Source organism: Gigantopelta aegis, chromosome 15, assembly GCF_016097555.1.
Source record: "Gigantopelta aegis isolate Gae_Host chromosome 15, Gae_host_genome, whole genome shotgun sequence".
Lineage (NCBI taxonomy): Eukaryota > Metazoa > Mollusca > Gastropoda > Neomphalida > Peltospiridae > Gigantopelta > Gigantopelta aegis.
Genome location: NC_054713.1, coordinates 13,730,687 through 13,745,323, shown reverse-complemented (window position 1 = coordinate 13,745,323; position 14,637 = coordinate 13,730,687). Strand labels below are relative to the sequence as shown.

Below are 14,637 nucleotides of genomic sequence, written 5' to 3'. Positions count from 1 at the left end.
AAAAACATATTTTGCGAACAATAATCATAGCAAATGTCAATTAGGCATAGGAAATTATGCTCAAAACGTAGCAGTTGGCAGGTCTGTGCATACCAAACATAGATATTTGGTAATTAAGTGGTGGTTAGGTAAATATTAATAAAAATAGCAAATATTTTTGACAAGAAATTAACAAATACACAGACTGTTCTGCCAATGATGGCAAAAGCCGAAACAAAAACAAAGATTGAACAGACAAATATGTGGCTCCACATAAATATGGTATAAAGAAACTAGATTTTTTTTGTCTTAATAATATAACATTTTTGACCCGGCTGAAAGTAAAATATTATTTACAGATTTCTAATTTTTTTAAAGCGTTGGTGTCTACTGTCATAGTGCCAAAACCATAACAATTAATGTAATTATTATGCATAAGTAAATGGTCATACTGTTTTAATGAGAACCATTATTATTTAGCTCAAGCTAACAAAGAAAATAAGATCATCATCATAAATACACCCAGAATGCAATGGAAATGGAAACAAAATTGAAAAATATGAAATATCATGTAGCCGAAAGCGTTTTAAATGTACAGCGAATCTGATTGGTTGATTTCATTTGTACATAAACAATATAGTTAGCCTAATTCACTTGGTGGCAAACAATCCTCAATCACTGCTCCCCATTAAAACTATTCTCCTAACAACTGGTACGCTTAATCATGTATTACGTTACGCTACTAAGCAAATTATATAAAAAAACCTATTTAAAAATGAAATGATTTGCAAAGAAATAAAAATTCTTGAAAAAAAGTATAGATTTTTCTCCACATACATGAAAATGGTCACACTAAAGTCTTAACAAAAAAAATGGGACTCTACACAGGTGATTTGAAAAAATGATAACGTCGTAGCCAGACTACGCCTTCTTCTCTTCTTCTTCCTCATCTTCATCCTTCTTTGCTTCCTCTTCATTTTCTTCTTCCTTCTTTGCTTCCTTGTCCTTCTTTGATCTTTTGATGTACTCTTTCCCCTCTTTGGCGGTTCGCTGCATGGTTCCTGCTCGTTTGACTGGGGGTTTTGGTTCGGGCGCCGGTTTGTTGTGAGAGCGAGTTCGCCGCCCCCCGGTGAGATCTTCTTCAGATAGAAGAGTTTTTGCTGAAATTAAATTTTTTAATTATAACCCATAAAACAAAAGTAAACTGGCAATAAAAGTATATTTGTATGTGCTTAAGGGTGTTAACTTTAAGCTATAATAAAAACTTTGTTTAACAGATCATTTTGAAATTTTCACACTCATGGACCAAATACCATGGAATGGCCCTTTATTATTATTATTATTACTACCATTTTTACCATTATTATTAGTGTTATTGGATTAGACTGCTGAACATTAAAAAGAAAGAAAGAAAAAATTTCAACAAATTTAATATATGAATTGTTATTAATAAATCTTTGTTAATGTACTGAGAAAGTCTTAAGAAATAAACTCTATTAATAATATTCAGAGCTCACCCTGCCCATTGTTAAATTAGCCAGTTGCTAATTTTTATACAAAGTGGCTACAACAATTTAATATTAAAATACATTTTATTTTTTTTAAATTGGTCACATTTTTAAATAATGTATGACAAAATGCTCTACACATCTGAAAATTAGCTAAACAAAACTCTTTCCAAGGTGAGCCCTGAATATTTTACTAGGTAAGATATGTTGTTATTTCGTGGTTGACTGCAAATTCATATTAGGAAAAAAAGAGAAAAAGAGTAAACGATGTACACGTGTATGTTACCACTGAAAAATTTAGGTACAGGAATGTGAGAGGGGCTGGAACAAAAAAGTTTATTGCGGCCAGAGTCCAGGGAGGAAATTGTTGTTTGCAACCCCTGGAACTGCCAAAAACTGCATTCAATGCTAACAAATCTAAACTGGTTATAACTTATAATATAAGGCACACATCAGAAACTTGAAACCGTGAAAACGTGCAAATGAACCGTGTGTGGTCAACAGTATTGAATATCATATTTTTGTGTTTTTTAAAGACGAAATGGAAAAGCCCATTTACGCGTTTCTGCATAGCTCTCACATCCCTGTAGGTATATGCAAATGATTTCCACCTGCCATATGGTCCAGTGATCTACGATATTAACACAGAACTCTGACTTATGGGCAGCTACTGATTGGGCGGGGGTGGTGGTGATGGGGATTGGGGGAGGGTAATTGCAGACATTGAGAAACCAGCTATGGGTTGTTGACATTTTCGTTGTCATGTCAGAGCTTCTAGAATTTTTTTTAAATCCACTAGCCATGGGATCAGTTATTTTTAAAATTTACTAGCCACAATTAAAAGTTCACTAGCCCTGCTTTACCTTAAGTTAATACAATTTTACTAAATAATAGTAATAATCTAATGTCACCTAAAGAGGGAGATAGTGCTTAAAAACACTAACACTCAGGGTATGAGGTGGGGGCATGATATTCATATTTACAAAACAGACTCAACTGCAACGTCTGACAATTTTTTTTCCCGTCGGGCTTGGCAATAGTAGTTATTTACTAGCCCAACATTGAATATCACTAGCCATGGGAGTGGGGCTACCATAATCTAGAAGCACCTGCAAGTACTGCAACGACCACAGTTCAAGCATCTTAGATATCGAACATTTGCACACAAAAAAACACATTTACGAGTTGCACCAAATGTTTTTTCTTTAAATAACACATTTTGTTTCGGACAACCTATTACGACTAAGATCATTTATCATATTAATACACAAAGAAAACAATGACTCCAGCAAAGCTAGACCAGTGCAAATGATGGGTTCTGTTCAGTATTTCATCATGATTTGCTATGCAAATTCAGAGATTGTTATGCAATTCTAAAATGTAGTTCTGGTTTATGAAACAAATTTTAAGAACTTTTCAAGGCCCTCTTAAGTTTTCTCAAAAATTTCTTATCGAACAGTCATTACCTAGTTAGTGTACCAAAGGCAAGCCTATATGTATGTGTAGATAATGTAATTACCTCCCTTAGACCTGTATCATTATGTTTTGCAGACAAAATGTTACATACACTATACAGTTGCCATACACTTTTCAAATTTATTGATTCCATCACTAACAAACATTTTGAAAACAAAAGGTTCCTTGTGGGTGAATGATGTGATCGATTGAGCAATTTTCAAAGATCTGTAGTCAAGCAGAAAAGCATCAAATGAATAACAATATAGGTAGCTATTGTCCGAACCGAATTGTTAACAACTACGAAAAATTACTCTCCTACCTTTAATTGCCGTTAGATTTCCTCCAAAGTTTGTCCAGACAGAAATCTTGAAAAAACCACTAGAATGACACAGTTTCCACATACCAGATGATAACTATGTCACCTATATCGACTTCGCTGAGAGCGCATAGGGCAAAAAGCATGTAATTTTGTGCTAGCTGCCATTTTGACTTTTTATGGAATATTCTCCAAGAGGGGTGAAAGGATAGGACTTAATCTAACAACGTCATAACATGTTATGATATAAAAGCAGACGTGATGACGTCATATTATTATTTATTATTATTTAAAAATTTTTAATGATACCACAAGAGATCATTGATTTCATATTAATTGTGTCACATACTTTGGAGGCTTTCACCCCTCTTGAAGAGTATTCCATAAACAAGCAACATGGCAGACGGCAGAAAACTGCATGTATTTTTCCCTATGCAATCTCAGCAAAGGCGATATCGGCGACATCGTTGCAGTCTCGTGTGTGGAATCTGTATATTTGTAGTGGTTTTTTTTATGATTTGTGTCTGGACAAAGTTTGGAGGAAATCTAACGGCAATTAAAGGTAGGAGAGTAATTTTTTGTAGTTGTTAACAATTCGGTTCGGACAATAGATTTAGCACTTCGATCTCCAGTGTCCCAGGGCTTTAGATTGCATCAAAGTAAAGGTAATAAACGTTACGTCCAAAATAATCACGCCCATATTTAATATTAAAATAACTTGAAATGCATTTTTGAATGTCGACTACTCTCCAGCAGCTGTTAATGGCAGTACTGAACTAAAGTGACCTTCCAGTACACTAAAATGACCTTTCTGAAAAGACGAACGTCCACGTTTTGCCATCTTTTTTATTCCAAAGCCCTGCTGACCTTCCTGAAAAGACGAATGTCCACGTTTTGCCAATTTTTTTAATCTAAAGCCCTGTTGATCTGCAAGAGTATTTGGTGCCTTTCTTTTCGTACGCACCTTCTGCCATCGTTTTGGCTATTGTTGATTCTCGTTTGTTAGTGGGTTTCTTGGCTTTGCTTTTGGTTTCCTGTCTCGTGTCACCTAGTTTTTCATCCCCTAATATCGTCTTGGCTTCCTGGAACAAAAATATAAAGTAAAGTTAGAATTTGTTTTTCTAATTTTCATTATTATTCATACTTACCTAGTACTGGCACAACAACAATGTATAACCTACACCTGCGCATGGGCAGACCATATAACCTCGTTATCGATTCAAAGTCCGGAATAAAAAAAAGACATCCCTCAGCGTGGGTGGGAGGTAACGCTTGTTGTGCTAGTACTAGGTAAGTTGAATAAGACTATTTTATTGTTTCCTCTTTTCATGAATACCTAACATCACCTTTTATTTTTATTGTCCAGCTTAAAACCCTTAAGATGTAATGAAAACACCAAAAATATTATTTAAAAAAAAACCCTCAAAAAATAAAACAAGAATTCTTTAAGACGTAAATATCTCACATACTGTAAAGGTGTCCGGTGCACTGTGATGACAGGTGCAACTATAAACCAAGTGTCATTGATCTAGGGATTATAAACAAGTTTGTTTTGTTTAACAACACCACTAGAGCACATTTGATTAATTAATCATTGGCTATTGGATGTCAAACATTTGGTAATTCTGACATGTAGTCAGAGAAAACCTGTTATATTTGTCCTAATGCAGCAAGGGATCTTTTTATATGCACCATCCGACAGACAGGATAGCACATACCACAACCATCGATATACCAGTCGTGGTGCACTGGCTGGAACGAGATATAGCTTAATCGGCCCACCAAAGGGGATCAATCCCAAACCGACCATGCATTAAGCGAACGCTTTACCACTGGGCTATGCCTCACCTCCTGGAGATAAAATAAATGAAAGTTTAATGTTGAGCTAAACGAAAAAATTGCCACTATTGCCGTTAAAAAAGTAGTACATGTATATATCTCACCAATTTACTTTTTAAAGTAAAGTTTGTTTTGTTTAACGACACCACTGGAGCACACCGATTAATTAATCATCAGCTATGGGATGTCAAACATTTGATAATTTAATTCTGACACATAGTCATCAGAGGAAACCCGCTACATTTTTCCTAATGCAGCAAGGGATCTTTTATATATGCACTTTCACGGATCCACCGAGGTGGTTCGATCTTGTGACGCAAGCACCTCAAGTGAGCACTCAACCAATTATGCTAAATCCCACCCATTTACTTTTTAAGGCATGAAAAAACCTGTTTACCTTAGCTGTAGCTTCCATGGTTCCTTCTTTAGCCATTCTAGCTTTTTTCGATTCTGGTTTTTCCTTCTGAATCTCTTCTATCTTTTTCTGTTGGCCTCGGGTAAATGAATCGGGGTCGACACCTTCCTTATATTTTTCTCCTTCCTGCAATGATAAAGAAAAAACATTACGGTATGTGAATTGATATAAAGTTGTCACCTCATCACATTATAACATTTACAAAAATTATGAAAACATTCTGAGAGTATTGCTAAAGCAATACGTGTGCCCTACCAAGCCATACAAATTTTCGTATCTCTTATTTCTCGTTCCAGCCAGTGCTCCACAACTGGTATATATCAAAGTCTGTGGTATGTGCTATCCTGCCTGTGGGGATGGTGCATATTACAGATTCCCTAGCTACTAATGGAAAAATGTAGCGGGTTTTCTCTCTAAGACTGTCAAAATTACCAAATGTTTGACATCCAATAGCTGATGATTAAGAAATCAATGTGCTCTAGTAGTGTCGTTAAACAAAACAAACTTTCTTTCCCTTTCACACAATGTTTGTGTGTACATCACTTTCACAAGGAGTTTGCTTGTTTTTAATATAGTTGCCTCCCTTTGCCTGAATGTTTGTGTATCTCGCTTTCACAAACAGTTCGCTTGTTTTTAATATAGTTACTTCCAAGCCATTACTTGCCATGGAAGTCAAACAGTTTGACAAACTTGATCTGTAATGGTACAACATGTACCTATAACCAAAATTTCATCTCAATATCTTAAGGCATTGTGAAAGAAAAACAAAAGTCCGGAAAACTATATGTGGGACAGATGGATGACATGACTGCCAGAATGTTTATAAAATCCACTAGCCATGGGATCAGTAGTTTTAAAACATTTACTAGCCACAATTAAAAATTCACTAGCCCTACTTTAAGTTAATATAATTTACTAAATAATAGTAATAATCGGATATCGGATAATCTGGGGTGAGGGTGGGGGCTGGATATTCATATTTACAAAATAGACTTAACTGTAACATTTGACCAAAAATAATTCACTAGCCACTGGGCATGGCAATTGTAGTTATTTACTAGCCCAACAATGAATATCACTGAGTGGGGCTACCATAATGTAGAAGCCCTGTGGATGGACAGACAGACTGACGGATAGAAGGACAAAGATGAAACCTATAGTTAAGTCTGGTAGGGGACTAGAAATACAAACACAACTACAGTTTTAATAAAATTATGTGTTAGCACGTTTTTGTGTAGGGCTACCTCTGCCACTTGCCAAATTCTAGGAACAATTGGCGAGGTTCATTTTAATTTGGCAAACAAATTTCATATATTAATTGTTTTTTGTTTTTTTAAATAACTGGGTTTTGCTTCTTTTTTTTAAGATAATTTGGTGAAATGCTTTGCTTACCCAGAGATAGCAACTGTTGTGTGATAGAAATGGTGATATTGGAAAATGGTGTTCGACTGCAAGAAGTTAAGAGGTTAATGTTAACTATGTATACATGTGTACAACCACTGCAATTACCCACAGCAATCGGTAATGCCATGGAGTACGTAATTTTCTGGAGCACTTTTTTCTTTGCTATGGCTACATTCAATTTTTTTTCTATGGCATGTTTTTAACCATACTTTTTCTTAATTGCAGGAAGGGACGTAGCATTCACTTGATGCGTGGTCGGTCTAGGATCGATCCCCATCAGTGGCCCCATTGGGCAATTTCTCGTTCCAGTCTGTGCTACACAACTGGTGTAACAAAGGCCGTGGTATGTGCTATCCTATCTGTGGAATGATGCATATAAAAGATCCCTTGCTACTAATCAAAATGAGTAGCCCATGAAGTGGCGACAGCGGGTTTCTTCTCTCAATAACTGTGTGGTCCATATAACCATAAATAAAATGTGTTGAGCTTGTCGTTAAATAAAACAGTTCTTTCTTTTCTTAACTGCAAGGGTTATGTGTACATACACAATATACATAGATACAAGTCTATTATTAATACATTAAATAGTAGGTCACCTCTTAAAACAGGTGGACTGCTTAATACAGGTCCCTACAGGTGTAAGACTACATATTCAAATACAGTAACGAGTATACATACAAACAAGTATGTCTGTTTGGCCTCCAGGTGTAAATAGACTAAGAAGGACTATAAACACACACACACATATCCTGGCAGATCTGCATTAAACATACGTAAAACACCTGTACAGCTCATCACATACATAACAATAGAATTGAGAAGTTCATCAGTTATCACTTGCTGGGGCAAGAGATGGCCCAGTGGTAAAGTGCTCGCTTGAACGTCAAGCATCAGTGGTCGAAATACGGCCATCCCGACCGGATTTCGTCGATTAACATTACCACGGGCCAAGAGATATTTATGCCTGCCTGCTAAAAAAACTAATTCGTAATGTACAAAAACTACGCACCGAACTTCAGCTCAGCATAACTCATCATTATGACAATAACTTTAGCGGCAAAAATAAAACTATGTATTTTAATTTTTGAGAGAAAAAAGGTAGGAGGGCCTGTAAAGCAAATATGAAATTAGGATCAGCCAAATCGACACCCCTCACTCGGTTTAAATTTTCATGGAAATATGTATGGTAAATATATACATCCAGTCGACCAGGAGCGTACTGAAACATGGTCGAAGTTCACTACCTTTCAACAAGTTCTTTTTTGTGACCAGTGCATCGTGCTCGTCGTCTTTTCAATTTATTGCAAAGTCAAAGCACCATATTTGGACATAATTTTCTTATTTGGTAACAGCAAAACTTTCGCATTTCCGGTTATGCGTTGGACCCTTATTTCGTGTGGTGTCACCTGGCAGCGACTTCACCTCGACCCCTTCTCATCGGACGGGCAATTATTTTGCATACTTAATGATCATGTTTGGTCCAGCTTTTTAATTATTATCCGGACAGTCAAAATTTCAACGCACCCACACTACAACCAAAGATCCAATCCAGCATCTGGAGAGATACCAAGAGACAACCATTTTCAGGCTAAGAACCGGTCACTGCTATCTCAGATCCCATATGTACCGCCTGAAACTGGCAGACACTGATGAATGTCTATGTCATGTCAAAACAGGACCACAGTCCCACACATCCTGCAATTCTGCCCCCTCTATGATGAAGCCAGGATAAAGCACGAATGAAGCAACACTGGCTGTCAAGCTTTGGGGTTCCAAAGAAGACTTGACAGAGACAGCATTTTTTTATCACCACAACCGGACTCCAAATCTAAAGCATGATCAACTATAGCTTGAACGCAGAAGAAAGCAGAGAGAGAGAAGTGTTTTATTTAACGACGCACTCAACACATTTTATTTACATGGCATCAGACATATGGTTATGGACCACACAGATATTGAGGAAACCTGCTGTCGCCACTTCATGGGCTACTCTTTTCTATTAGCAGCAAGGGATCTTTTATATGCACCATCCCACAGACAGGGTAGTACATACCACGGCCTTTGATAAACCAGTCGTGGTATACTGGCTGGAACGAGAAATAGCCCAATGGGCCCACCGACCGGTATCGATCCCACACTGACCGCGCATTGAGCGAGCACTGTACCACACCCTGCCCCTCTATCATATCGAAGTCAGTATTAAACATACACTGCCCCTCTAATCATATCGAAGTCACAGTATTATTAAACAAAGTACACATGCACAAGTAATAAGTATGCACATGTCAGTATTAAACAAGTACACATGCACATGTAAGTATTAAATAAGTACACATGCACATGTAAGTATTAAATAAGTACACATGCACATGTAAGTATTAAATAAGTACACATGCACATGTAAGTATTAAATAAGTACACATGCACATGTAAGTATTAAATAAGTACACATGCACATGTCAGTATTAAACAAGTACACATGCACATGTCAGTATTAAACAAGTACACATGCACATGTAAGTATTAAATAAGTACACACATGTACAGTATTAAACAAGTACACATGCAATGTATATTAAATAATGTACATGTAAGTATTGTACACATGCACATGTCAGTATTAAACAAGTACACATGCACATGTAAGTATTAAATAAGTACACATGCACATGTCAGTATTAAACAAGTACACATGCACATGTAAGTATTAAATAAGTACACATGCACATGTCAGTATTAAATAAGTACACATGCACATGTACACATGCACATGTCAGTATTAAACAAGTACACAACATGTATTAAATAAGTACACATGCACATGTCTATTAAAAGTGCACATGTAGGTATATAATACACAAATATTAAATAAGTAACTAGTAAGTTAGGTAAATAAATATTAAGTACATGTATGTGAGTAATAAGTACATAATGTTTTGTAAATACAGATAAGTAGTGTTTTCCCTAGAAATTTGGCAAGGCATGGTAGACAAAACACTTTGGGGGCAATTTTGACCATTTTCAGGGCACTTTTTTTTAATTAAAGATGAAAACAATAATTGAAATAAACATAAATGTAATTAATGTTCTTGCTTCAATAAATGAATGGCACAATATATAAGAGAGATATTTTTATTAATTAATAAAAAAAAAAAAAAAATTATCAAGGCAATTTTAGAATTATTGAAAAAGGCTTTTTTAATCTCAGTGCAGCATTGCACTGATTAAGGCAAGATGGTGCTAGACTAGTGAGGCATGGTGCTGCACCATGCTAAAACAAGCTAGAGAAAACACTATGATAAGTAAGCACATGTAAGTTAGTATTAGAAAACAAATGTAAGCGAACTAGCAAGCAATGAAGAAATCTGAACTATAAAGTACACCAAACTCAAAATGTTACACACAAATACAGCAATTATTTTACTGAAGGAAAGAAATGAAACTAATGTAGTACTAGTACTCCATAGTTAGAGAGTTAAACTGCAAACAAGAACCGTGAAAACTGGTAATGGTGGACTATCAAGGGGCGGCGCAGACGGTATGGCCAGTATGGCATAGTCGTAACACTTTTTTCCCCGTGTGTGTGGGTTATATTTGTTGTATCTGTGAAACTGTCCTTGACAGGTGAATCTGAAACTTCAAAGGATAGTCTCAGCTGGCAAACTTGAGCCGTACCATTAATTTTTACACTGTACCGCGGCTGTAAATGCACATTTAGTACCATAGTCATTGTAAAGGGAAGATTAAAGGGACATTCCTGAGTTTGCTGCATTGTAAGATGTTTCTGACTAATAAAATATTTCTACGATTAAACTTACATATTAAATGTATTTTCTTGTTTAGAATATCAGTGTCTGTATATTCAATGTATTTCTGGTAGTCTTAATATTTGTAAGAAGCCCAAACTGAATGTTCTTCAAATAATTTTGTACATACAATCTTTTTTTTAACCTAGTACAAATATTAGAACGATCAGAAACACGTTTAATATACAGCCACTAATATTTTATGCAGAAAAATATATTTCATATGTAATTACAATCCTTAAGTTAAAAAGTCTCCGTTTGTTGATAACAGGAATGTCCCTTTAAATGCATCTTAGGTCAGAATTCAAATTACTGTAACACGTCTATAAAGGCGTCTGAAAATTACGAGGAGAACGAGTTTCGTTCATGCAATGCTTTGTACAACATAAACCATTTTTAACTTATATGCATTATACCTGTATTTACATATTCATAAGGGGTTTTGTGCAACCCATAATGGGTTATGCAAATTTTTTATTATCAGAGGCCTGTAAATACATCTACCGTACATTTGTATACATATGTATATGTCAGGATTTTGCCCATTCCAACCAGTGTTCCTAGAATATGAAAGGTGCTGTCACGTTTGTGGGAAAGTGCAAATAAAGAAAAAATAAAGCATGTTTTCTCTGAACACAACATGCATGTGCGAATCTTCAAACGTTTTACATCCAAAAGCTAATAATTAATCAATCGATGTGCTCAAATGGTGTCAAACAAACTTTGCAAACCACTTCAGTGGGAAATTCTTTCTACGCACTGTTTCGACTAACGTCAACTTTTTCACAAGTAGATCTACTATGTACAGTCTTTGTGTAAAGTAAGTAAAACGAATATATATATATATATATATATATATATGAATGATTCGTCACAAGTATTATTTAATATGGAAAACATCAACAGAGTCTATATTAATCACAGGGCTATCTCTGGGTGAGCACAACAATTCGCCATTTTATCTATTAAACTTCAAAAGAGTAGAATGGTAGAAACCAGGTTATTTTGTAACAAAATATAATTTATTTCATTAAAATAATATTCGCCAATTATTTTTGAAATTGGCAATTGGCCAATTTTCGCAAGTGCCAGCGCTAGCCCGGAATCTGTATTTGTTGATGCGTGGCCAAGATATATACTGATTACAAGACGTCCTTCGTTGATATTTTACATATTAAAAAACGCGACTCTACATTTGGTAAATCACAGTTCCAAAGTTGCCTCCATTGGTACTATGACATCATAATTATCACAAATGTGTGTACATGAAGTTTGACGTCGTGCACTTATACTAAATCGTATGAAAATGTTATGCTGAGGTATATAAAAGTCTTGTTGGTTTGTAAACAAATGACCCATTGACCCATTAAAACATTATAGACAGTTATCCCAAACGATTTATAATGTAAATGCACCTGTAATTAGCAGTCACCTGTCTAACGCGGCCAGCGGCCAACTAAATCGGATCCCAAATTGCCAAAATACCTGTATTAAGCGGCCACAGTAAAGTTTTACTATTATATAAAAGGGATATTTAACAACAGAGATAAGGTGCAGCAAAGAACCGATCTTCACACCTTCAGGAGGACTAGGATCCATTCAGTCCCGACATCTCCACTGTGTATCAATTAAGAAAGTATGACTCTGGAATTGCATCTAATTGCCTCTGGGCAGGCTATGCTTGACATTTGTAGATTCACTTACTATGACAATACACCGCATGAAGTAGGAATTAAATAATTAAATGGAAAAAGGAAACAAACTTGTTGAGAACGGTTAATTTAATACATACCAGTTGCAGTTTTTTCCTGAAGGAGGCGACATGTCAAAAGTTTATTTATAGTAAACTGTGAAGCACACATCCATTAATTAGCAGTACTGACGTTAAAACAAGAAATAACAACATGTTTTAAAGACTATGTCACAACCTGTAATCAGCGGCCACCTGTCTTAAGCGGCCACTTTTATCTACTCCCTTACGTGACTGCTTAAGACCGGTTTGACTGTATATATGATTAAAAAGATGGGTTACATTTTAAGTACAGTGCACTAATAAAAACTATAAATTTACAAGTCTACAAGAGCACTAATAAAAAAAAAAATATATATATATATTATTATAAAAGGTCAACTACACACATGGAGCCTCTCCCGAAATGTGCTTGCGGATGATGCGACTGAAGTGAAGTGTTACAGGGCTCAAACTTGAATGACACCCACATCAATTGCCACAGCTAAGCTATTATCATGAACTGCTATAGGTCAGGGCCTTCACCTGTGACAGTTTCTTGCCACTGAATAAAAAATATTGCAGTCGCTCGAAGAGATGACCTGTCGTTTTCTAATTCTGTTTCCAAATAATGCTACATGTACATTGCAGGGTTGGTGTCACATGGACAATTTATGTTTGTTCACTTAAAAATAATTTCCATTAGAAAAACTACTGGTTGTCTGTGTTGTATTGTGTATAATCAGAACACCATATATATATATATATACAGTAAAACCCTTCTGAACCGGACAACTTTGGGACAAAGACAAATGTCAGGTTTCTTTTAGAGGGATCTGGTTTCGAGAGGTTAAGTTCTGTCCTGGTTTTTAGAAAGGGACTCTGTAAAACATCCGGTTTCCAGAGGTTTCACTGCATATTCAAATAGATTCTTTTCTTTAGGAAACCAACAACAGATTACTAGCTGTCTTTATTCATTCAAACCGGCCTCGGTGGCGTCGTGGCAGGTCATCGGTACTGGGTTCGGATCCCAGTCGAGGCATGGGATTTTTAATCCAGATACCGACTCCAAACCCTGAGTGAGTGCTCCGCAAGGCTCAATGGGTAGGTGTAAACCACTTGCACCGACCAGTGATCCATAACTGGTTCAACAAAGGCCATGGTTTGTGCTATCCTGCCTGTGGGAAGTGCAAATAAAAGATCCCTTGCTGCTAATCGGAAGAGTAGCCCATGTAGTGGCGACAGCGGGTTTCCTCTTAGAATCTGTGTGGTCCTTAACCATATGTCTTACGCCATATAACCGTAAATAAAATGGGTTGAGTGTGTCGTTAAATAAAACATTTCTTTCTTTATTCATTCAACTTATTTTCATGCTTATATCCAATTAAGTTTCCAGCACACATCTCAGCTGTTTGGGGTGTCTGTCCAGAACAGTGGGTTAGTTGTTAGTTGTTAGTAAGAAAGAAGAGGATGTAGTGGTCTTAGTTACATCTACCCACTGAGTAGTTAAAACTAGCTCTGGGTGGGAGCTGGTACAGGGCTGCGAACCCAGTACCTACCATCCATATGTCCGATGGTTTAACCAGGACACCACAGAGACCGGTAGCTGTCTTTATAATTTTGTCTCTGAAGTGGGTTTCTCTCATTCCAACATAGTGGCCACCGGCAGGTGTAGCAAAGACAGTGGAGTGTGCTGTCCTGTATGTGTGAAAGTGCATATAAAAAATCCCTTGCTGTTAATGGAAAAATGTAGGTTTCTCTGAAGACTAAATAAAATTACCAAATGTTTGACATCCAACAGCATATAATTAATAAATCAGTGTGCTCTAGTGGTGTCATTAAACAAAACAAATTTCAACTTTTGATTGTTTTGCCTTGCACAGTATACATGTGTAAAATTTAAAATAAAATAAAATATGACTAACTTTAAAAAGAAAAACGGCTTTACTCAAGTGTATGGGTATTCTTTTTAAAATGTGCAAATTGTAGTAACAAACTCAGGGGTTTTTTTTCTTGTAAAATATATGAATGAATACATTCTGTGAAATAAAGAAATAAAATGTTCAACTAAAGTGATTAGAAATGTTTGTAATGAAGAGAAAAGCACTTTTCAACCAAGAGAACCTTAGCAGTGGCCACCATTGTGGAATCTTTAGTGAGCGACGGTTTTTCGCGTTCTTCAT

General features: G+C 36.1%; 1 protein-coding gene across 1 annotated transcript in view; it reads right to left on the bottom strand.

Annotated features, from left to right (window-relative positions):
* The window catches only part of LOC121390102 (axoneme-associated protein mst101(1)-like), a 29,679-nt gene continuing 15,042 nt past the window's right edge, over nt 1–14,637 (bottom strand). Inside the window, exons 2-4 of the mRNA XM_041521823.1 lie at nt 5,498–5,641; nt 4,226–4,343; nt 1–1,139 (exon numbers count right to left, since the gene is read on the bottom strand). Of these exons, the coding sequence (XP_041377757.1) occupies nt 901–1,139; nt 4,226–4,343; nt 5,498–5,641 (501 nt within the window). The 3' untranslated portion in view covers nt 1–900. The remainder of the gene's footprint in view (nt 1,140–4,225; nt 4,344–5,497; nt 5,642–14,637) is intronic.